At 40.6% G+C, this 24659-nt stretch overlaps 1 protein-coding gene across 1 annotated transcript in view; it reads left to right on the forward strand.

Moving 5' to 3' along the window:
- Positions 1-5171: 5171 nt before the first annotated feature.
- The window catches only part of RP2 (RP2 activator of ARL3 GTPase), a 54128-nt gene continuing 34640 nt past the window's right edge, over positions 5172-24659 (forward strand). Inside the window, exon 1 of the mRNA XM_043896846.1 lies at positions 5172-5472. Within this exon, the coding sequence (XP_043752781.1) occupies positions 5371-5472 (102 nt within the window). The 5' untranslated portion in view covers positions 5172-5370. The remainder of the gene's footprint in view (positions 5473-24659) is intronic.

Raw genomic sequence — 24659 nt, forward strand, 5'->3', positions numbered from 1 at the left:
GGGACCAAGTTCTTAAAATCTGGAAAGAGAGGTTCCTCCCAATACAAACTATTGCCAAAATGCAAGGGCTTCTATAATATAATTTTAACCACTTCCACTGTTGTCAAATTGCAAGGGATATCCAGTTGGGTACATTTATCCAAACTAAAGTGTTTACTTTCAGAAACCCTGCAGGTCACAGCAGAACAATACACCCATAAGCCAGTGGAAGATCTGATGTACCTATTCAAAAGACGGACACCATCAACAGATAAGCAAAATGATGTAGTTTGTTGGTTCCTATATGAAACCTTAATGTGACTTGGGACCTCTCTTGTTTCCTTGGCTGATGTGATTCTTGACAATTCTCTGACCCTGGATTGCCTTCTGTCAGAACAAGGCAGAGTAGCTTCATGATTTTGGCAGAGGCAATATTGCCTCTCTTGTCTGGTCAACAGTTAAGGACGCCCAAAGTTAACCCTGGTTCTTTCCCTTACTAGGCCCTTTCATGGGTATTGTTCTTCTTTCCTTTTAACCCTTGTTTGTTTAACCTCTTGGTTAGTTTGCATCTTTTAGGCTCCAACAGTTTGAAATAAGGTTCATAATGATGGCTCAAGGAATTCAGTCCATTCCAGCAGTAAGTGGGCCAGGTTCCTACAGTTCCTCAGAACAGTCAGTGAGGGGCTTCTACACCTCTAGGGTAGGCTAGGGTCTGTGGCCGCTGTCCAGCAGGAAGAAGTTTCAAAAGAAGAGAACTTCAGCACCTTGTTTGTTTAGTCGCTCAGTCGTATTTGGCTATTTGCAAATTCATGAACAGAAGCCCGCCAAGCTCCTCTGTCTATGGGATTCTCCAGGCAAGAATACTGGAGTAGGTGGCCATTTCCTTCTCCAGGGGATCTTCCTGACTCAGGGATTGAACCCACGTGCCCTGTGTGGCACTTGGATTTTTTTTTTACCACTGATTACACCTTAAGAATGAGTGTGGAGTCTCTCAGGGGAAATGAGGCAGGCCTAGGACCATTTGCTGGAGTGCTGCAATTTTTGCACCTGGACACACCTCTCCTCCAGCAACAAAATACAAAGAAACTATATGGAACCAAAAATAACTGTGTGCATGCACAGTTCAGTTCAGTTCACTCACTCAGTCGTGTCTGACTCTTTGCGACCCCATGAATCGCAGCACACCAGGCCTCCCTGTCCATCACCAACTCCCGGAGTCTACCCAAACCCATGCCCATCGAGTCGGTGATGCCATCCAGCCATCTCATCCTCTGTCATCCCCTTCTCCTCCTGCCCCCAATCCCTCCCAGCATCAGGGTCTTTTCCAATGAGTCAACTCTTCGCATGAGGTGGCCAAAGTATTGGAGTTTCAGCTTCAGCATCAGTCCTTCCAATGCACACCCAGGACTGATCTCCTTTAGGATGGACTGGTTGGATCTCCTTGCAGTCCAAGGGACTCTCAAGAGTCTTCTCCAACACCACAGTTGGAGCAAATACTGGACCCAAAAGATACAAAGAGACCAAAAATTCCAACTGCCACTTTTGAAAAACCTAGTGCAGAAACAGGGTGTCGAGAGCACAAGCAGGGTGTAGAGAGCCAAAACAGAGTGTCAAGAGCAAAAGCAGGGTGTTGAGAGCAAAAGCAAGGTACTGCGCATGCCCCCCTGCACATAATGCCACCTAATGGGTGGGCAAAACACCTAAGCCACCCCTCCAACCTGACTCCTCGACACAATCCTACACTCATCCCCTGTAAGGAACAAGCTTGCCCCCAACTCAGAGAGTGAGGAAGCAAGGGAAACTATTATTTGTTCTCTTTTCTGCCTGGGGCAGCAGGGGCCCCAGTAAAGCCTTGTCTCAATTTCTTGTCTGGCCTCTGGTCAATTTCCATTGTTTGTGAAATGCCAAGAACAAAGTGATCAATAGAATCCAGTGAAAATGATGTGTCATTTCTGAAGTTGCATTTAAAGAGGCCTTGAAGCTTCTGCCTTGGTCTCATGGAAATCTTATCCTTGGAGCCTTCAGCATCATATATTAAAATCTGAATACCTTAAAGCTACCTTATTGGAGAGATCATACACAGAGAGGCTCTGAAATTTTATGTAGAATGATTCAGCCATTTGAGTTATCTTAGCTGAAGCACTGGATACAGCATGAAACTGGAATTGAGCTGTTCCCCCTGGGCCCTGCTTAAATTACAGATTCAGGAGGAAAATAAATAATTGTTGTTTTAAATGTTGTGAAGTAATTAGCCTCCAACTAAATAAAAATAAAAAAGTAAAAAAAAATTGTTGTTTTAAGCCATTAAGTTTGTTACACAGCAATGGATCATAGAAACAGTCCTCTCCTTTCTCCTTCACTTGTAAAGTGTTTCCTTGGGTGAGTATACAGTGAGCAAGCATGGGTCAGGTCAACTCGAGAAAAGGGACTTTTCCAGCCACCATTGCTGGAGTAACTGGTTTATCCATGCTGTCTTCTGAGAGGTAAATAACTCTATCATTTCTGTGGTCAAGACACTCAGGGGACCCAGACCATATCTGCAGCTTGTGTCCAGGTGCAAACCCACAACTCAACTTATTAATACAGATGAACATCCATCTATTTCACTGAACATGAATGATAAGTTTCTATAGAAAAGATATCACAAGAGTATAAGTAGCAGGAGGATTACAGGCAGAAGGAATGACCGGTCTCTTTCTGGACTCTACAGAGTTAGGACTGCCAGCACATGTGCCCTTTTAGGACCTGCTCCCCACTCGTGTTTGTAAAATAGAACTCATCCTATTACTGAAGCAATTAGACCAGGGGTGTGCACATGACCGATGAGTAACCATTTCATCATTGTGCATGGGTGTGAGCATGCTAAATGGCTTCAGTCTGACTCTTTGTGACCCCATGGACTGTAGCCTGCCAGGCTCCTCTGTCCATGTCCTCTGTCTGTCTCCAGGCAAGAATACTGGAGTGGGTTGCCATGCCCTCCTCCAGGGGATCTTCTCAACCCAGGGATCCAACCTGAGTCTCCTGTGGCTCCAGCATTGCAGGCGGATTCTTTACCACTGAGCCACTGGGGAAGTCCAATCTATTATTGACTGGCCAACACTTTATCTGGTTATCTTCCTTGAGAATCTGAGCTAAGATATAAAGAGACTCTAGCATGCACTGGGAGAGAAAGGAATGAGGAATCGGAGTGGGATGACTATTCTCAGCCATATGTATGCCAATGAGTAAGTAAAGAGTGCTGGTTTGCAGGGGGAAAAAAGTGGTAATGAAAATTCATTGGCAGGGGCAGGAAGAAGGCAGAAAAGAAAGAAAAAGAAAGAGCATGAGTGAACTCTAGCACTAGAGTTCACTGGCTTTGAATTGGCTTTGAATATGCCCTAGTTTAAATAATTTAATTATTAAACAGTAATAATTGTTAAACTATTTCATTTTTGGTCAGGGGTGATGGTGGGATGGGATTTAACAGAAAGGGAATTTTATCTTCACTTTTTTTAAAGGATCCCTGAAAACATCACTATTGGCTATAGATTTTGTTTTAGGTTTAAGTTTCTCATTAATGAATACTTCAAAACCATGAGCTTTAGAGATCGTTTCTCTAAAATTAGTTTTGTTTGTTCATTAAGAGGAACAGCATCACTGTGGGGCAGAGTTCCCAAGGCATCAGAAGGCCTAAGCAGATACTTCTTTACTTCTTTCAGATGAATCAGAGAACAAATTTAGGAGGAGGGAGCCCTGAACAGTGCAGGCTCTGGATCTTTCTAGACCCTGTCTAACCACTCTCACTGTGACTACAGATTAGTTTCTTCACCTCTGTGGACCTCTGTTTCCTCCACTGTACTACATGGAAGTCACAATTTTAACCTTTTATGAATATAAAACATCTAAGGGTCTTACTCAAAACATTGTCACATAGACTTTTCATCTCACTCTGAAGAAGGAAAAGTGTGTACTGGTTAAAGACTCTATTGCCTAAGATCTGGAACTTAAATTAACAGTAAGTTCTAATACTTGAGCACATGTACTTTTCTTCCTGATTGTGCAATAAATGGCAGGAAGTGAAAAAGGGAACATTCTTAATGCTCAAGTTGTCAGAGGCTCATTGAGGATATACATTAGATGTGAATAAGTGTGGGAAAGTAGAAAGTTAACCAAATTTAAGCCTACGCTAAGCTGCATTTGATGTCCTACCAAATGCCAAAATACTGTGCTCAGAGAATTAAACCAACAGCTTACCTTTTCTATTACACAAGCAATACATGCGTATTGTAGTAAAAGTCAACCCAAGTATAGCATATGTTAATATTTAATATATATTTTTAAAAATATCTTCAGACAAACCCTACAGCATTTATTGAGAATATATCTGATAGTTTATATGGCAATGCTTACATCCTCCATGAGGCTATAAACTCCATGAGGAGAACCCTTTTACCATTACTCTCCCCCAACCCCTCCACTTTAGCCACTTTGGGAAAGAATAGGGAAAGGTTGTAAATGTTTCCTCCACTAGTGTGCAAGCATTCATTTGACAAACGTCTTATTGAGCAATTAGTGTGGAGTTGAGCAAGGCTTGGGGGATTTAAAAAAAGGGCTTTTGGTCTCGAGAAATTCACAGTTCCAATAAGGAGACAGTACAAAAATACTTATTTTTCTAAGTTCTTGTTCAATTTTAGTCATTCGTGGAAGCTCTAAGAAAGCACATTAGAGAGGGCAAGGAGGGTCAGAAAAGTCGTTGGGGGAATTTCCTGGGGGGCGTGGTGACACTAGCCAGACGACGTGGGGTCCAGGATTGAGGCCAGTGAATTTCAGGACCCTTCCTGCACCAGCAGGAATTCCTGTTCCCTCACCAATATCATCACAAAACTGAAGTCTATGTTCAACTAGGGGGCCCTTCCGCGTCTAGAACTTGGAAACTGAGAACCTAGGGCAAAAAGACCTGGCTGTCGCAGATGTACTACCAGCAGCGGGACAGTCCAGTTGAGTTCTAAGAGGGGCGGGACAGGTTGGGAGCTGGGTCGGCTGTAAGGGCACCGAAGCCGGCCGGACCAGCCCCCGGAGGCTGGCGCAGGAGCCCGGCGAAGATTGGTTGTGTGCATGCGTCGGCCTCTCTTCATAGGCCGCGCAGGGCTGCTCGCGGGACTTTGATTGGTTCCCCGAGCGCTGAGCTGTCATTGGCTGCGGTGGGTCGTCAGGACAACTGAGAGGAAAAAGAAAAGGGGTGTTGGGCCTGGCGGGCGAACCTGGGCTGCGGGCTACTGGGCGGTTCCGCGGGGCAGTGTTCGGACCACTGCGGAGCCCGGGCGCCCGAGGTTCACATCACAACTCCAGGAGGTGCCTGAGCCAGCGGGCCGGCGAGGAGTAGCGGCCAGTGAGACCCCGCGGGCCAAGACCATGGGCTGCTTCTTCTCCAAGAGGCGGAAGGCTGAGAAGGAGTCACAGCCAGAGGACGAGGAAGTGCAGCCGAAGCAGTACAGCTGGGACCAGCGCGAGAAGGTAGAGTCCCTAAGCGGCTGGTCTCAGTCCTGCTGAGCAGCTCGGCGAGGGTCCCCCGCGGCCAGCAGCGCTAAGGGGGCGGGCCCAGCAGCTGCTGCTCTTGCGCGCGTGCTCTCTCCCGAGAGTTGTTGAAGTCGGGGTGAATGACTTTTGGGGGAGCCGTGAAATTGAATGCTAGAGAAGGCTTCAAGGAGGGCGGTGCAGCTCTGGATGGGGCCCTAGAGCTCATTGTCCAGGCAGTTGGACACTATGGGCTTTCCCTCCTCTCTGCATCCTGCCCTCCGGTCCGAGAATGGACTCCAGAGAAGGAAGGAGAGCCTGGACTGCCCCAAATCACGTCTGCTCATTTCACTTGCAGCGCCGAGCAGGGTTTTGTCCAGTCCTCGAGTTACACTTGGGACTGATCTCATCTCTTTTGCGGCTTATGTTCTTTCTGTGGCTGTTTTCTCTTTTGTCTGCCCTAGTCAGTAAATCTCTGGTGCTTCCTGATATATTCCACTGCAGAATTTTCTCAATGACGAAGTGGACCATTTGACATATACAGCCCTGCTTTTCCCTCCTCTTCCAATTACCCAAAAGGAATAATGAAAATCAAATCAGTCTTTGGAATGTGTGTTAGGACTGTAAGGTGAAAATAACCAACATAAGCTAGGCAGTATTTTACTGTTGAGTGAATGAACATGCCCTTATTTTTACTTTTCTTTATAGCCAGAAACGAAAAACCTTTGAACACGTCCACTACCTTTGAACAGTTTTACAGTCTTACACAAAACATACTTAGTCATAAATTTCATAATGCTTCCTCTTTCTACAGAGTTCTCCATTTATGTTTAGAAAAATACTTTGATAGATCCATTAATTTTTTTCTCTTCCAAACAAAATGATAAAAAGTTTTAAATGAGTGTTATGAACAGTTAATACAACTCCTTGCTTAATAAAACATATCTTTTTCAATGAATGCTTTATAGTAAATGTCTTATTAATGGTTTGTTTTCATAGACCATCCTACATGATTTCCAGTCCCCTGCAGAATTTATTCACATAAACTTGGTTCTCCAAGTGTCAGATTTTAAAAATTGGACGCCTTTTACAGACTTCTCAGCCCCATCTTTCTGCCCCTGCCTCACAGGGTTGCATAATCGGTTTATTCTATTTTATCCATACTTGATAGCAGCATTTTTAAAATTATATTTATTTATTTTTAATTGACTGATTATTGCTTTACCATATCAGTTTGCTCTCTGCGATAATCAACATGAACTAGCCATAGGTGTACATATGTCCCCTCGCTCTTGAACCTCCCTCCCACCTCCCACCCTTTCCCACCCTCTCTAGGTCCTTTCAGAGCCCGGGTTTGAGTTCCCTGAGCCATACAGCAAATTTCCATTGGAATAGCCACATTTTATAACATAGGAGTGGAAAGTACTATACTTTCTGTCTGAAAGCAAGCCCTTTTAAAAATCTTTTATACTGTTAGAGAATTACCAGCTTACATTTTGAGAGAATGGAGATACCACATTCCCCAACATTGCTTTTTCTTTTTGGAATTTGTTGTTGTTGTTGTTTTTTCATTAATTTTTATTAGTTGGAGGCTAATTACCTTACAATATTGTAGTGGTTTTTGCCATACATTGACATGAATCAGCCATGGATTTACATGTGTTCCCCATCCCGATCCCCCCTCCCACCTCCCTCCCCATCCCATCCCTCTGGGTCTTCCCAGTGCACCAGCCCTGAGCACTTGGAATTTTTTGTTCTTTTGGAATTACTAAGAATTCATTCTTGGGCACCTCTAACTTATGATGACCTGCTAAGTTTTATATGATTTTAAAGGTTTTTTCCTGCTCCTTAACTCATGAGCTCGATATGGGTAGTGTGCATGTTCTATATTAATCCAGTGATACTTTTATTGAGTTTAGCATGGTCTTGCTTGCTCCTAGATTTTAATTGTATCTTAAAAGAAACAGGGTGTAAATGCAGCCCAGAGAACATGAATGAGATATATTGAAGGTATATTAACAGAATGGTTTATATTAAAAGTTTAGATCTCTGTCATGTGATCATGAAATATAAACAATTTTAAAGTTACATCAGACAATTACCATTCAACTTGTAAGACTTAGCTGTAAAAACAAAGTGCATTGCCTGAAAAGTTTCCTTGCAACTTGGAAAAGTGGTGTTTAGACTTTTCCTTAGGTTGTGTAATCAGTATCCTTATTGAGAGGCACCCTCAGGGGTTTGGATTTGGAGTTGTGTAATTGAGTCGGTCTTAGGGGACTGAAGCTAGAAGAAATTGTCTCAATTAGAAAGAATGTTTGGGGACTTAAGTGTTGTCATGACAACTGATTTACTGTAATCAACAGTGTAAAAAGCTCATTTTCTGTTGCTGACTTTGAAAAAGAAAAAAACTTATCGTACAGTTACTACATTGATAAGATGAAAAGTATTTTTGGATTGTAAGATCTGTGTTTAAATCATTTGGAAAGAAATGCTTGCATCCTTGTTATCTGTATGCTGCTTCTCATAGCTAGGCAAATTATTCAGTATATGTCCTCAAACACCAAGGAAAACTCACAATGACAAGAATTATTTTCCCTGCCCTTGAAGAGCTAACTGGCATTTTTAGATTAAAACAGGAAATATTTAAGTACAAAGGAAGGATGAGTAGTACAGAAAAAATAGCTTTCATTTTCTAGTTACTTATACCATTCTCTTCCTAGATGATAGAAATGGTGGCATAGGTATGAAAGTTGTGATTTTGAGCATGGACAATACATATTATATCCGCTCAGTTTTCTCAGCTATAAAATGAAACCTGGTAAAGATTTATCTACTGTTTAGTACGGTAAAGACCTGTCCTGAGGAAGAGAGGTTAGACAGTACTGGCTACCTCTGAGGACAGAACTTGGACAGGCAGAACCAATCTTAACACAAAGCAGATCATAACTCAAGAGTTGTTCACCACCAGAAGGGGTGGCTTTGTGAAGAACCAGTCTTCATGTTGGTCAGAACATTCACATAGGGGTTGGCTGGTGATTTACTGGAAAGAAGTATCTGCATTGAGTAGGGGGCTGTTTTTGAGTAGATGGTGTTTTTAACCTCTTAAGTACCTAAGGTATTCTGTTATCCATGGTTGCCTACCAAACTACCCCAAAACTTAATGTCACAGAATAATGGTAAGTACTTATTTTGCTCACAACTCTGCAATTTGTGTGGGGCTTAGCCTGGTTGGCTGTCTGCTCTGTGTGTCATCAATCGCGGCAACTTGACTGGGAGATGGAGGATCTGCTTTCAACATGATTTAATCACAAAGCTGGCTGGCAAGTTGATGCTGGCTTTTGGCTGGAAGCTCAGCTGGGGCTAAGGGCCAGGGGCCTCGTCATGTAGCCTGGGCTTCCCCACAGCATGATGGCTGGGTTCCAAAGGCGAGTGTCCCGAGACTGGCAGAAGCTGCATGGCTTTTTCTAACTGCTCTCTTAAGTGATGTAGCATTACTTCTGCCATTTTTTTTTTTTTTTTTTTGCCATACCTCGAAGCATGTGCAATTTGGGATCTTAGTTCCCCAACCAGACCAGAGATGGAACCTGTGCCCCCTGCCCAGAGTCCTAACCACTGGGCTGCCCGGGAAGTCTCTGCCATATTGTTTATTGAGGCAATCACAGGTGTCACCTACATCCAAAGGGAGGGGTTCTCTTGATGGGATAAATGTCAAACTTGTCGACTTGTTTTAAATCCTTTACATAAAGTTGTTACTTAACGGAAATAACTAGTTCTTTCTTTATACATTTAAAAATAGTTTTATTGAGATATAATTAATAGGCATACAACAAGTTCACAGAGTTGTTTCCATCACTGTGATATAATTTTTTAACATTTTCCTCCCTTACAAAAGAAACCCAGATCCATAAGTAGTTATTCCCTACTCCCCCCAGCCCCTGGAAACTATAATTTTACTTTCAATCTCTAGAGATTTTATCGATTTGGGACATTTATCAGTGAAATCATGCAGTATGTGTTCTTTTGTATACTTTCACTTAGCATGTTTTTGAGATTCATCCATATTATAGCATATGTCAATAATTTATTCCTTTTTACTGCTGAATAACCTTAACATAGAGTAGATATTTTATTTCATCTTATTTATAAATAAATTTTATTTATTTTACTATCCATTTTGTTAGACATTTGGCTTGTTTCCACTTTTTGGCCATTACATTCCACTCCTAAGTATATATCCAAGAGAAATTAAAACATAACTTCCACACAGAAGCTTATACACAAATATTCATAGCAGCATTGTTTGTAATGGCCAAAAAGTGGAAATAAGCCAAATAACTAGAACAGTACGATCATTTCCCCAAATTTCCTCATGCCCTTTTGTAGTCAACTCTGCCTCTAGTCTCTGATCAGTTTTTTTTTTTATTGAAGGATAATTGCTTTAGAGAATTTTGTTGTTTTCTGTCAAACCTCAACATGAATCAGCCATAGGTATACATATATACTCTCCCTTTTGAGCCTCCTTCCATCTCCCACCCCATCCCACCCCTCTAGATTGATACAGAGCCCCTGTTTGAGTTTCCTGAGCCATACAGCAAATTCCCATTGGCTATCTATTTTACATATGGTAATGTAAGTTTCCATGTTACTCTTTCCATACATCTCACCCTCTTCTCCCCTCTCCCAATGTCCATAAGTCTATTCTCTATGTCTGTTTCTTCATTGCTCCCCTGCAAGTAAATTCTTCAGTACCATTTTTCTAGATTCCATATATATGTGTTAGAATACGATATTTATCTTTCACTTTCTGACTCACTTCACTCTGTATAATAGGTTCTAGGTTCATCCACCTCATCAGAGCTGACTCAAATGTGTTTATTTTTATGGCTGAGTAATATTCCATTGTGTATATGTGCCAGAACTTCTTTATCCATTCATCTGTTGATGGGCATCTAGGTTCCTTCCATGTTCTAGCTGTTGTAAATAGTGCTGCAATGAACAATGGGATGCATGTGTCTTTTTCAATTTTTATTTCCTCAGGGTATATGCCTAGGAATGGGATTGCTGGGTCATATGGTGGTTTTATTCCTAATGTTTTAAGGAATATCTGTACCGTCTTCCATAGTGGCTGTATCAATTTACATCCCACCAACAGTGCAAGAGCATTCCCTTTTCTCCATACCCTCTCCAGCATTTATTGTTTGTCAACATTTTGATGATAGCCATTCTGAATGATGTGAGGTGATATCTTGTAGTTTTGATTTGGATTACTCTAACAGATGGGGAGACAGTGGAAACAGAGTCAGAATTTATTTTTTGGGGCTCCAAAATCACTGTGGATGGTGATTGCAGCCATGAAATTAAAAGACGCTTACTCCTTGGAAGGAAAGTTATGACCAACCTAGATAGCATATTAAAAAGCAGAGACATTACTTTGCCAACAAAGGTCCGTCTGGTCAAGGCTATGGTTTTTCCAGTGGTCATGTATGGATGTGAGAGTTGGACTGTGAAGAAAGCTGAGCGCCGAAAAATTGATGCTTTTGAACTGTGGTGTTGGAGAAGACTCTTGAGAGTCCCTTGGACTGCAAGGAGATCCAACCAGTCCATCCTAAAGGAGATCAGTCCTGGGTGTTCATTGGAAGGACTGATGCTGAAGCTGAAACTCCAATACTTTGGCCACCTCATGGGAAGAGTTGACTCATTGGAAAAGACCCTGATGCTGGAAGAGATTGGGGGCAGGAGGAGAAGGGGGCAACAGAGGATGAGATGGCTGGATGTCATCACCGACTCGATGGGCATGAGTTTAAGTAAACTCCAGGAGTTGGTGATGGACACGGAGGCCTGGTGTGCTGTGATTCATGGGGTGGCAAAGAGTCAGACACGACTGAGCAAGTGAACTGAACTGAACTGAACTGAATAATGAGCGATGTTGAGCATCTTTTCATGTGCTAGCCGTCTGTATGTCTTCATTGGAGAAATGTCTTTTTAGGCCTTTTCCCCACTTTTTGATTGGGTTGTTTGTTTTCCTGGTATTGAGTTGTATGAGCTGCTTGTATATTTCGGAAATTAATCCTTTGTCAGTTGTTTCATTTGCTATTATTTTCTCCCATTCTGAGGGTTTTCTCTCACCTTGCTTATAGTTCCCTTTGCTGTGCAAAAGCTTTTAAGTTTAATCAGGTCCCACTTGTTTACTTTTGTTTTTATTTCCATTACTCTAGGAGGTGGGTCACAGAGGATCTTGCTTTGATTTATGTCATTGAGTATTCTGCCTGTTTTCCTCAGAGTTTATAGTTTCTGGTCTTACATTTAGATCTTTAATCCAGTTTGAGTTTATCTTTGTGTATGGTGTTAGGGAGTGTTCTAATTTCATTCTTTTACATGTAGCTGTCTAGATTTCCCAGCACCATTTATTGAAGAAGCTGTCTTTGTCCCATTGTATATTCTTGCCTCCTTTGTCAAAAATAAGGTACCCATAAGTGCATGGGTTTATTTCTGTTTTGTTCTTTCTATCTTGTTCCACTGGCACATATTTCTTTTTTGTGTGTGCCAGTACCATACTGTCTTGATGACTGTAGCTTTGTAGAATAACCTGAAGTCAAGAAGATTCATTCCTCTAGCTCCATTCTTCTTTCTCAAGACTGCTTTGGCTATCCGGGGCCTTTTGTGTTTCCATATGAATTGTGAAATTTTTTGTTCTAGTTCTGTGAAAAATGCTGTTGGTAATTTCATAGGGATCACATTGAATCTATAGATTGTGTTTGGTAGTATAGTCATTTTCATAATATTGATTCTTCAGTTCAGTTCAGTTCAGTCACTCAGTCATGTCCGACTCTTTGTGACCCCATGAATTGCAGCACGCCAGGCCTCCCTGTCCATTACCAACTCCCGGAGTTGACTCAAACTCATGCCCATCGAGTCGGTGATGACATCCAGCCATCTCATCCTCTGTCAACCCCTCCTCCTCCTGCCCCCAATCCCTCCCAGCATCAGGGTCTTTTCCAATGAGTCAACTCTTCCCATGAGGTGGCCAAAGTATTGGAGTTTCAGCTTCAGCATCAGTCCTTCCAATGAACACCCAGGACTGATCCCCTTTAGGATGGACTGGTTGGATCTCCTTGCATTCCGAGGGACTCTCAAGAGTCTTCTCCAACACCACAGTTCAAAAGCATCAATTTTTCGGCGCTCAGCTTTCTTCACAGTCCAACTCTCACATCCATACATGACCACTGGAAAAACCATAGCCTTGACCAGACGGACCTTTGTTGGCAAAGTAATGTCTCTGCTTTTTAATATGCTATCTAGGTTGGTCATAACTTTCCTTCCAAGGAGTAAGCATCTTTTAATTTCATGGCTGCAATCACCATCCACAGTGATTTTGGAGCCCCCAAAAATAAAGTCTGACACTGTTTCCACTGTCTCCCCATCTATTTCCCATGAGGTGATAGGACCAGATGCCATGATCTTAGTTTTCTGAATGTTAAGCTTTAAGTCAACTTTTTCACTCTCCTCTTTCACTTTCATCAAGAGGCTTTTTAGTTCCTCTTCACTCTCTGCCATAAAGGTGGTGTCATCTGCATATCTGAGGTTATTGATATTTCTCCCGGCAATCTTGATTCCAGCTTGTGCTTCTTCCAGCCCAGCGTTTCTCATGATGTACTCTGCATATAAGTTAAATAAGCAGGGTGACAATATACAGCCTTGACGTACTCCTTTTCCAATTTGGAACCAGTCTGTTGTTCCATGTCCAGTTCTAACTGTTGCTTCCTGACCTGCATACAGGTTTCTCAAGAGGCAGGTCAGGTGGTCTGGTATTCCCATCTCCTTCAGAATTTTCCACAGTTTATTGTGATCCACACAGTTGAAGGCTTTGGTGTAGTCAATAAAGCAGAAATAGATGAAATATTGATTTCATATTTCAAATAAATATTGATTCTTACTACCCAGAAGCATGGAATATCTCTCCATCTGTTTATATCATCTTTGATTTCTTTCATCAGTGTCTTATAACTTTCTGTGTACAGCCCTTTTGTCTGCTTAGGTAAGTTTATTCCTAGATTTTTAATTCTATTTGTTGCAATGGTGAATGGGATTGATTCCTTAATTTCTCTTTCTGATTTTTCATTGTTAGTATATAGAAATGCAAGTGATTTCTGTGTATTGATTTTGTATCCTGCAACTTTGCTAAATTCACAGATTTGCTCTAGTAATATTTTGATACTATCTTTAGGGTTTTCTATGTACAGTATTATGTCATCTGCAAACAGTGAAAGCTTTACTTCTTCTTTTCTGATCTGGATCCCTTTTGTTTCTTTTTCTTCTGGTTGCTGTAGCTAAGACTTCCAGAACTATGTTGAATAATAGTGGCGAAAGTGGACACCCTTGTCTTGTTCCTGATTTTATGGGGAATGCTTTCAGTTTTTCACCATTGAGAATAATGTTTGCTGTAGGCTTATCATATATAGCCTTTACTATGTAGAGGTAGGTTCCTTCTTTGCCCATTTTTTGAAGAGTTTTAATCATAAATGGGTGCTGAATTTTTTCAAAGGCTTTTTCTGCATCTATTGAAATGATCATATGGTTTTTATCTTTCAATTTGTTAATATGGTGTATCACATTGATTGATTTGCATATATTAAAGAATCCTTGTATTCCTGGAAGAAACCCAGCTTGATTATGGTGTGTGTGTTTTTTGATGTGTTGCTGAATTCTGTTTGCTAAAATTTTGTTGAGGATGTTTACATCCATGTTCATCAGTGATATTGGCCTGTAGTTTTCTTTTTTGTGTTGTCTTTGGTTTTAGTATCAGGGTGATGGTTGCCTCGTAGAATGAGTTTGGAAATGTTTCTTCCTCTGCAATTTTTTTGAAAGCATTTTAAAAGGATAGGCATTAGCTCTTCTCTAAATGTTTGGTGGAATTCTCCTGTGACGCCATCTGGTCCTGGGCTATTGTTTTTTGGGAGATTTTTGATCACAGCTTCAAATTCATTGCTTGTAATTGAGTTGTTCATAATTTCTATTTCTTCCTGGTTCAGTCTTGGAAGATTGAACTTTTCTATAAATCTGTCCATTTCTTCCAGGTTATCTATTTTATTGCCATATAGTTGTTCATAATAGTCTCTTATAATCCTTTTTACTTCTGCATTGTCTGTTGTAACCTCTCCTTTTTCATTTCTAATTTTGTTAATTTGATTCTTTTCTCTTTTTTTCTTGATGAGTCTGGCTAAGGGTTTTTCAATTTTGTTTATCTTCTCAAAGAGCCAGCTTTTAGTTTCATTAATCCTTACTATTGTTTCTTTCATATCTTTTTCACTTATTTCTTCTAGGATCTTTATGATTTCTTTCCTTTTACTAATTTTGGGGTTTTTTGTTCTTCTTTTTCCAGTTGCTTTTAGGTGTAAAGTTAGGTTGTCTATTCCATGTTTTTCTTGTTTTTTGAGGTAGAATTGTATTGCTATAAATTTCCCTCTTAGAAGTGCTTTTTTTGCATCCCATAGGTTTTGAGTTGTCATGTTTCATTGTGATTTGTTTCTAGAAACTTTTTGATTTCCCTTTTGATTTCTTCAGTAACCTGTTGGTTATTCAGAAATGTGCTGTTTAATCTCCATGTGCTTGTGTTTCTTAGTTTTTTTTTTCTTGTAATTGATATCTACTCTCATAGCATTGTGGTCACAGAAGATGCTTGATATGATTTCAATTTTCTTAAATTTACTGAAATTTGATTTGTGACCCAAGATGTGGTCTATCCTGGAGAATGTTTCATGTGCTCTTGAGAAGAAGGCATATTCTTCTGCATTTGGATGGGACGTCCTGAAGATGTCAGTGAGATCCATCTCATCTCATGTATCATTTAAGACTTGTGTTTCCTTATTAATTTTCTATTTTGGTGATCTTTCCATTGGTGTGAGTGGGGTGTTTAAATCTCCTACTATTATTGTGTTACTGACAATTTCTCCTTTTATGTCTGTTAGTGTTTGTCTTATGTATTGAGGAGCTCCTATGTTGGGTGCATAGATATTTACAATTGTTATGTCTTCCTCTTGGATTGATCCCTTGATCATTAGGTAGTGTCCTTCCTTATCTCTTGTAATCTTTATTTTAAGGTCTATTTGGTCTGATATGAAGATTGCTACCGCAGCTTTCTTTTATTTCCCATTTGCATGGAATATATTTTTCCATCTTCTCACTTTCAGTCTGTATGTGTCTTGAGGTCTGAAGTGGGTTTCTTGTAGACAGCATATATGTGTGTGTGTGTGTGTGTGTGTGTGTGTGTGTGTGTGTGTGATATTTTTGTATCCATTCAGCCAGTCTGTGTCTCTTGGTTGGAGCATTCAATCCATTCACATTTAAAGTAATTATTGATATATATGTACCTGTTGTGACTTTCTTAATTGTTTGGGGTGGATTTTGTAGCTCTTTTTCCTTCTGTTGTATTTCTTGACTGTAGAAGTCCTTTTAAGATTTGTTGCAAAGCTGGTTTGGTGGTACTGAATTCTCTTAACTTTTGGTTGTCTGAAAAGCTTTTTATTTCTCCATCAATTTTGAATGAGATCCTTGCTGGGTACAGTAATCTTGGTTGTAGATTTTTCCCTTTCAGTACTTTAAGTATATCTGCCATTCCCTCTGACCTGCAGAGTTTCTGCTGAAAGATCAGCTGTTGAGCTTATGGAGTTTGACTTGTATGTTACTTGTTGCTTCTCCCTTGCTGCTTTTAATATTCTTTCTTTGTGTTTAGTCTTTGCTAGTTTGATTAGTATGTGTCTTGGTGTGTTTCTCCTTGGGTTTATCCTGTATGGGACTCTTTGTGCCTCTTGGACTTGATTGACTATTTCCTTTTCCATGTTGGGAAAATTTACAACTATAATCTCTTCAAAAATTTTCTGATACCCTTTCCTTTTCTCTTCTTCTGGGACCCGTATTATTGAAATGTTGGTGCGTTTGAAACTGTCCCAGAGGTCTCTGAGACTATCCTCAGTTCTTTTCATTCTTTTTACTTTGTTCTGCTCTTCAGAAGTTATTTCCACCATTTTATCTTCCTGCTCACTGATTCATTCTTCTGCTTCAGATATTCTGCTATTGATTCCTTCTCGAGTATTTTTAATTTCAGTAATTGTGTTGTTTGTCTCCACATGTTTATTCTTTAATTCTTCTATGTCTTTCTTAGTTGATTCTTGCATTTTCTCCATTTTGTTTTGAAGGTTTTTGATCATCTTTACTATCATTACTCTGAATTCTTTTTCAGGTGGTTTGCCTGTTTCCTCTTCATTTATTTGGACTTCTGTGTTTCTAGTTTGTTCCTTCATTTGTGTAGTATTTCTCTGCCTTTTCACTATTATTTTTTTTAACTTACTGAGTTTGAGGTCTCCTTTTCCCAGGCTTCAAGTCTGAATTCTTTCTTCCTTTTGGTTTCTGCCCTCATAAGCTTGGTCCAGTGGTTTGTGTAAGCTTCTTATAGGGTGAGATTTGTGCTTAATTTTTGTTTGTTTGTTTGTTTTTCCTCTGATGGGCAAGGCTGAGTGAGGTGGTAATCCTGTCTGCTGATGATTTGGTTTGTAGTTTTGTTTTGTTATTTAGATGAGATGTAAACACAGGGTGCTACTGGTGGTTGGGTGATACTGGGTCTTTTCAAGTGGTTTTCCAAGTGGTTTCCTCTGTGTGAGTTCTCACTATTGGATACTCCCTAGGGTTAGTTCTCTGATAGTCTAGGGTCTTGGAGTCAGTGGTCCCACTCTAAAAGCTCAGGGCTTAATCTCCAAGAAGAACGGGGGATCTTCAGTGGTGGGACCAGAATTCAAAAAAGGTGTCCCCACAGCCCCACCAAGTTGGTATCTCCAGACTTGCATCTAGATGTGCATCTCCACCGCTTGCTTTGCAACACACAGCACTGCAACCACACCCATCTGGGTCCCCGAGTCAGTCCTGCAAGCTCCACCTGTCCAGGTTGGAGCCTTAGAGCCTCATTTCAGGAAAGTCCTGGTAAGACTTCTGTTTCCAACATTGACTTCCAGATTGTCATTCTGCAAGCAGGAATGTACTGGGGGTCACATAGTTTATGCCTCCAGTCCAGCTGCATGCCTTGGAGGACGTCCTTGCTCCAGGTTCCTCAATGAAGGAGTAGACTTCATACCCTTTGCAGCACCACAGTCTCTCTGATCAGTTTTTTTATCCCTGTAGTTTTATCTTTTTGAGAATGTCCTATAAAGTGGTATCATGTAGTAGATAACACTTTGAATCTGGCTTCTTTCAGTTAGCATGATACATTTAAGATTTATCCATGTTATTGCATGTATCAGTTCCTTTTTATTGCTGAGTCATAGTCCATGTTATGAATGTACCATGCATCCATTCACCACTTGAAGGACATTTGGGTTGTTTACAAATTCTGGTAATTATAAATAAAGTTACCAGAAATATTTGCATACAGGTTTTTGAACAGAAGTAAGCTTTCATTTCAATTGAGTGAATACCTAGGAATGAGATTTCTGATCGTATGGAAATTGTATATTAAACTTTCTAAGAAACTGCTAAAACCTTTTCTAAAGTGGCTCTATTATTTTACATTCATGTGAGTAATGTATGAGAAATCTAGTTTCTCTGCATCCTCACCAATACTTGGTAAGGTCAGTTTAAAAAAAAAATAGCCATTCTAATAAGAGTGTAGTGGTATTTCATTGTGGCTTAATTTGCATTTCCCTAACTCAGTGAAACTATGAGCCATGCCATGCAGGGCCACCCAAGATGGAAGGCTCGTGGTGGAGAGTTCTGACAAAATGTGGCCCACTGGAGAAGGGAATGGCAAACGACTTCAGCATTCTTGCCTTGAGAACCCCATGAACAGTATGAAAAGGCAAAAAGATAAGACACTGAAAAAAGAACTCCCCAGGTTAATAGGTGCCCAATGTGCTATTGGAAAAGAATGGAGAAATAACTCCAGAAGGAATGAAGAGCCCGAGCCAAAATAGAAACAATGCCCAGTTGTGGATGTGTCTGGTGGTGAAAGTAAACTCCAGTGCTGTAAAGAACAATATTCCGTGGGAACCTGGAACATTATATCCATGAATCAAGATAAATTGGAAGTGGTTGAATAGGAGATGGCAAGAGTAAACATTGACATCTTAGGAATCAGTAAACAAAAATGTATTGGAATGGGCAAATTTAATTCAGATGACCATTATATGAACTACTTTGGGCAAGAATCCCATAGAAGAAATGGACTAGTCTTCATAGTCAACAAAAGAGTCCAAAATGCAGTTCAGTTCAGTTCAGTTGCTCAGTCGTGTCCAACTCTTTGTGATCCCATAGTCTGCAACACGCCAGGCTTCCCTGTCCATCACCAACTCCCAGAACTTGCTCAAACTCATGTCCATCAAGTCAGTGATACCGTCCAACTATCTCATCCTCTTCTGTCCCCTTCTCCTCCTGCTTTTGATCTTTCCCAGCATCAGGGTCTTTTCCAATGAGTCAGTGCTTCTCATCAGGTGGCCAAAGTATTGGAGCTTCAACTTCAGCATCAGTCCTTACAAGGAATATTCAGGACTGATTTCCTTTAGGATTGACTGGTTTGATCTCCTTGCAGTCCAAGGAAATCTCAAGAGTCTTCTCCAACACCACAATTCAAAAGCATCAATTCTTTGGCGCTCAGCTTTCTTTATGGTCCAACTCACATCCGTATATGACTACTGGAAAAAACATAGCTTTTACTAGATGGACCTTTGTTGGCAAAGTAATCTTTCTGCTTTTTACTATCCTGTCTAGGTTGGTCATGCGTTTTCTTCCAAAGAGCAAGTGTCTTTTAATTTCATGGCTTCAGTCACCATCTGCAGTGATTTGGGACCCAAGAACATAAAGTCTGTCACTGTTTCCATTGTTTCCCCATCTATTTGCCATGAAGTGATGGGACTGTATGCCATGACCTTCATTTTTTGAATGTTGAGTTTTAAGTCAGCTTTTTCATTCTCCTCTTTCACTTTCATCAAGAAGCTCTTTAGTTCCTCTTCTGCCATAAGGGTGGTGTTATCTACATACCTGAGAAGTTATTGATATTTCTCCCTGCAATCCTGATTCCAGCTTATGCTTCATCCAGCCTGGCACTTCTGTAGAGGTATTCTACATACAAGTTAAATAAGCAGGGTGACAATATACAGACTTGACATACTCCTTTCCTGATTTGGAACTAGTCCATTTTTCCATGTCCATGTTCTAACTGTTGCTTCTTGACTTGCATACAGATTTCTCAGGAGGCAGGTGAGGTGGTCTGGTATTCCCATCTCATGAAGAATTTCCCACAGTTTGTTGTGATCCACACAGTCGAAGGCTTTAGCATAGTCAATGAAGCAGAAGTAGTTGTTTTTCTGGAACCCAAAATTCAGTACTTGGATGCAGTCTCAAAAATGACAGAATGATCTTTATTCATCTCTAAGGCAAACCATTCAATATCACAGTAATCCAAGTCTATGCCCCAGCCACTAATGCCAAAGAAGCTGAAGTTGAATGATTCTATGAAGACCTACGAGACCTTCTAGAACTAACACCAAAATAAGATGTCTTTTTCATCATAGGGGACTGGAATACAAAAGTAGGAAGTCAAGAGATATCTGGAGTAACAGGCAAGTTTGGCCCTGAAATACAAAATGAAGTATGGCAAAGGCTAACAATTTTGCCAAGAGAATGCACTGATCATAGCAAACACCCTTTTCCAACACAAGAGATGACTCTACACATGGCCATCACTAGATGGTCAATACTGAAATCAGATTGATTATTTTCTTTGCAGCCAAAGATGGAGAAGCTCTATACAGTCATCAAAAACAAGACTGGGAGCTGACTGTGGCTCAGATCATGAACTCCTTAGTGAAGAATTCAGACTTAAATGGAAGAAAGTAGGGAACACCACTAGGCCATTCAGGTACGACCTAAATCAAATCCCTTTCAATTATACAGTTAAAGTGACAAATAATTCAAGTAATTAGATCAGATAGACAGAATTTCTGAAGAACTATGAGTGGAGATTTGTAACATTATACAAGAGGTGGTGATCAAAACCATCCCCAAGAAAAATAAGTGGAAAAAGGCAAAATGGTTGTCTGAGAAGGCCTTACAAATAGCTGAGAAAAGAAGAGAAGTAAAAGGCAAAGGAGAAAGGGAAGGGAAGATATATCCATTCTGCAGAGTTCCAAAGAATAGCAAGGAGAGATAAGAAAGCCTTCCTCTATGATCAATGCAAAGAAATAGAGGAAAACAATAGAATGGGGAAGACTAGCGATCTCTTCAAGAAAATTAGAGATACCAAGGGCACATTTCATGCAAAGATGGGCACAATAAAAGACAGAAATGATATGGACCTAACAGAAGCAGAGGATATTCAGAAGAGGTGGCAAGAATACACAGAAGAACTATACCAAAAAAATCTTCATGACCCAGATAACCATGATGGTGTTATCACCAACCTAGTGCCAGACATCCTGGAATGTGAAGTCAAATGGACCTTAGGAAGCATCAGAATGAACAAAGCTAGTGAAAGTGATGGAATTCCAGCTGAGCTATTCAAATCCTGAAAGATGCTGTGAAAGTGCTGCATTTATTATGCCAGCAAATTTGGAAAACTCAACAGTGGCCACAGGACTGGAAAAGGTCAGTTTTCATTCCTGTTACAAGGAAAGGCAGTGCCAAAGATTGTTCAAACTACTGCTCAATTGCACTCATTTCACACACTAGCAAAGTAATGCTCAAAATTCTCCAAACCAGGCTTCAACAGTACATGAACTGAAAACTTCCAGATGTTCAAGCTGGATTTAGAAAAGACAGAGAAACCAGAGATCAAATTTCCAACATCCTTTGGATCATAGAAAAAGCAAGAGAATTCCAGAAAAACATCTACTTCTGCTTCATTGACTGTGCTAAATCCTTTGACTGTGTTGATCACTACAAACTCTGGGAAATTCTTAAAGAGATGGGAATACCAGACCACCTTACCTGCTTCCTGAGAAACCTGCATGCAGGTCAAGAAGCAGCAGTTAGAACAAGACTGGGAAAAATGGACTAGTTCCAAATTGGGAAAGAAGTACATCAAGGCTGTATATTGTCACCCTGTTTATTTAACTTGTATACAGAGTACATCATGGGAAATGCCAGGCTGGATGAAGCACAAGCTGGAGTCAAGATTGCCTGGAGAAATATCAATAACCTCAGATATGCAGATGACACCCCCCTATGGCAGAAAGTGACGAGGAACTAAAGAGCCTGTTGATGAAGGTCAAAGAGTAGAGTGAAGCTGGCTTGAAAGTCAGCATTCAAAAAACTAAGTTCATGGCATTCAGTCCCATCACTTCTTGGCAAATAGATTGGGAAACAACGAAAACAGTGGCAGGCTTTATTTTCTTGGACTCCCAAATCACTGCACATGGTGACTGCAGCCATGATATTAAAAGACAGATGCTCCTTGGAAGAAAAGCTATGACCAACCTAGATAGCATAGTAAAAAGCGGAGACATTACTTTGCCGACAGTGGTCCGTCTAGTCAAAGCTATGGATTTTCTAGTAGTCATGTATGCATGTGAAAGTTGGACAGTAAAGAAGGCTGTCCAAGGAATTGATGCTTTTGAACTGTGGTGTTGGAGAAGACTCTTGAGATTTCCTCCGACTGCAAGGAGATCAAACCAGTCAATCCTAAAGGAAATCAGTCCTGAATAGTCCTTGGAAGGACTGATGCTGAAGTTGAAGTTCCAGTATTTTGGCCACCGGATGCAAAGAGCTGATTCATTGAAAAAGACCCTAATGCTGGGAAGGATTGAAAGCAGGAGGAAAACGGGTCAACAGAGGATGAGATGGTTGGATGGCATCACCGACTCAATGGACATGAGTTTGAGCAAGCTCTGGGAGTTGGTGATGGAAAGGGAAGCCTGGAATGCTGCAGTCCATGGGGTTGCAAAGAGTCGGACACAGCTGAGTGACTGAATAACAACAAATGACTAATTATGTTGAGCATTTTTCCACTTATTTATCTGCCATCTCTATATTTTCTTTGGTGCAGTGTCTATTAAAATCTTTTGCCCATTTATTTTTTACTGGATTGTTTTATTTTTGAGTTTTGAGAATTTTTTTTAACATATCCTGGATACAAGTCCCTTATCATGTGTGTCTTGAAAATATTTTCCCCTCAAATAATGAGGTGTCTTCTCTTGATGTATTTTGAAGAACAAAAGTTTCAATTTTGATAAAAGTCCGATTTTCAATTTTTTCTGTTTTTAATATTTATTTGATTTACTTGACTGCTCCAGATCTTAGTATGGCACATGGTATCCAGTTCCCTGACCAGGGATCAAACTCAGGCCCCCTGCACTGGGAGGGAAGTCCCAGCCACTATACCACTAGGGAAGTCCCTTTTTTCTTTTATGAATCATGTTTAGTTTCACATCTAGGAAATCTTTGCCTAATCAAATTATAAAGATTTTCTCATCTGTTTTCTTTTAGAAGTTTATAGTTTGATTTTATATTTAGGTTCTCTGATCCATTTTGGTTATTTATTAAATATGATACAAGATATGGGAGATGCTTTTTATTTTTTGGCCACACCTTGTAGCATTCAGGTCCCAACCAGGGATCAAACCCATGCCTCCTGCAGTGGAAGCATAGAGTCCTAACCACTGGAGAACCAGGGAAGTCCCAGATATACTTTTTATTTTTTTACATATAGATGTCTAATTGTTCCAGCACTATTTGTTGTAAAGACTGTCTTTTCTCTAGTGAATTGGTTTTGCACTTTTGTCAATATATACATAAGTCTGTTGTTGAATTCTATTCTGTTGCATTGATCTATTCACATAGTAAACATTGGTTTCTATTTGAATATGGTTGAATTGAAGATGCAGCCAAGAAAATGTACTTAGGGGCCATACTGCCTAAGTCTGAGTCTCAATTTAAGCAAGCACTTACTGTGTGACCTTGGCCAAGTTATTTAGCCTCTGGGTACTTCAATTTTCTCATCTGTAAAATAGAGATAATTATATTAATAGTGTTATAGACTGGGGTTCTTGGCCTACCCCAATCAATAGCAATTGACTAGAGTCCAGACAAGAACAGATTTGAGAGATGGACCATAAAGAAGGCTGAGCCCTGAAGAATTGATGCTTTTCAACTGTGCTACTGGAGAAGACTCTTGAGAGTCCCTTGGACAGCAAGGAGATCAAACCAGTCAATCCTAAAGGAAATCAACACTGAATACTCATTTTAAGGACTGATGCTAAATCTGAAGCTCCAATATTTTGGCCACCTGATGCAAAGAGTCGACTCATTGGAAAAGACCCTGATGCTAGGAAAGATTGAGGGCAGAAGAGGGGGCTGATAGAAGATGAGTTAGTTAGATAGTATCACCAATTCAATGGACATGATTTTGAGCAAACTCTGGGAGATAGTGAAGGACAGGGAAGCCTGGCATGTTGCATCCATGAACTCACAGAGTCAGACATGACTGAGCAACTGAACAACAACAGACAAGAAATTCAGGCAAGGCTTTACTGGGTCCCCTGCTGCAGCAACGGGGTGGTGCAAGAACAGTAGATTCCCTTGCTTGTTTGCTCCCTGCTGGGGGTGGGTGCAAGCTTGTTCCTTATATGAGATGAGTGTAGGAGTGTGTCTAGGGGTCAGGCTGGAGGGGTAGCTTAGGTGTTTTGCCCCCCCCATGAGGTGCTGTCATGTGCAGATGGCATGCTTCAGTACCCTGTTTTTGCTCTTGACATACCGTTTTTGCTGCAGGCTCTTCAAAAGTGGCAGTTGGGTTTTTTGGTCTCTGTGTCTTTTGGGTCCAGAATTTGCCCCAACTGAGCTTGCATGCTGTTATTTTTAGTCCCATGTAGTGTCTTTGTATTTTGTTGCTGGAGAAGTGTGTCCAGGTGCAAGCATTGCAGCACTGCAGCAAAGGGTCCCATGTCCCAGGCCTGCCTCAATAGTACACAACCCTCATAGGGGTTTTTATGAGGATTGAGTGAATGATTATAAAGCACTTAGAATGGTGCCTGGTACCTTTGTAGTGCTTCTTATACTCCTGAGTCTTATTTTGAGCTTCTACCAAGACCAGATTTCCATTGAAACTAACAAATTCCATTATTTCATCTCAGACTGCTATGGAAATTTAACTGTGGAGATGAATAATAATGATAAATTTCCATAACTGCTCAGTAAAAAATAAGATGTTCACT

The sequence above is a fragment of the Cervus elaphus genome, chromosome X, assembly GCF_910594005.1.
Source record: "Cervus elaphus chromosome X, mCerEla1.1, whole genome shotgun sequence".
NCBI classification, from domain to species: domain Eukaryota; kingdom Metazoa; phylum Chordata; class Mammalia; order Artiodactyla; family Cervidae; genus Cervus; species Cervus elaphus.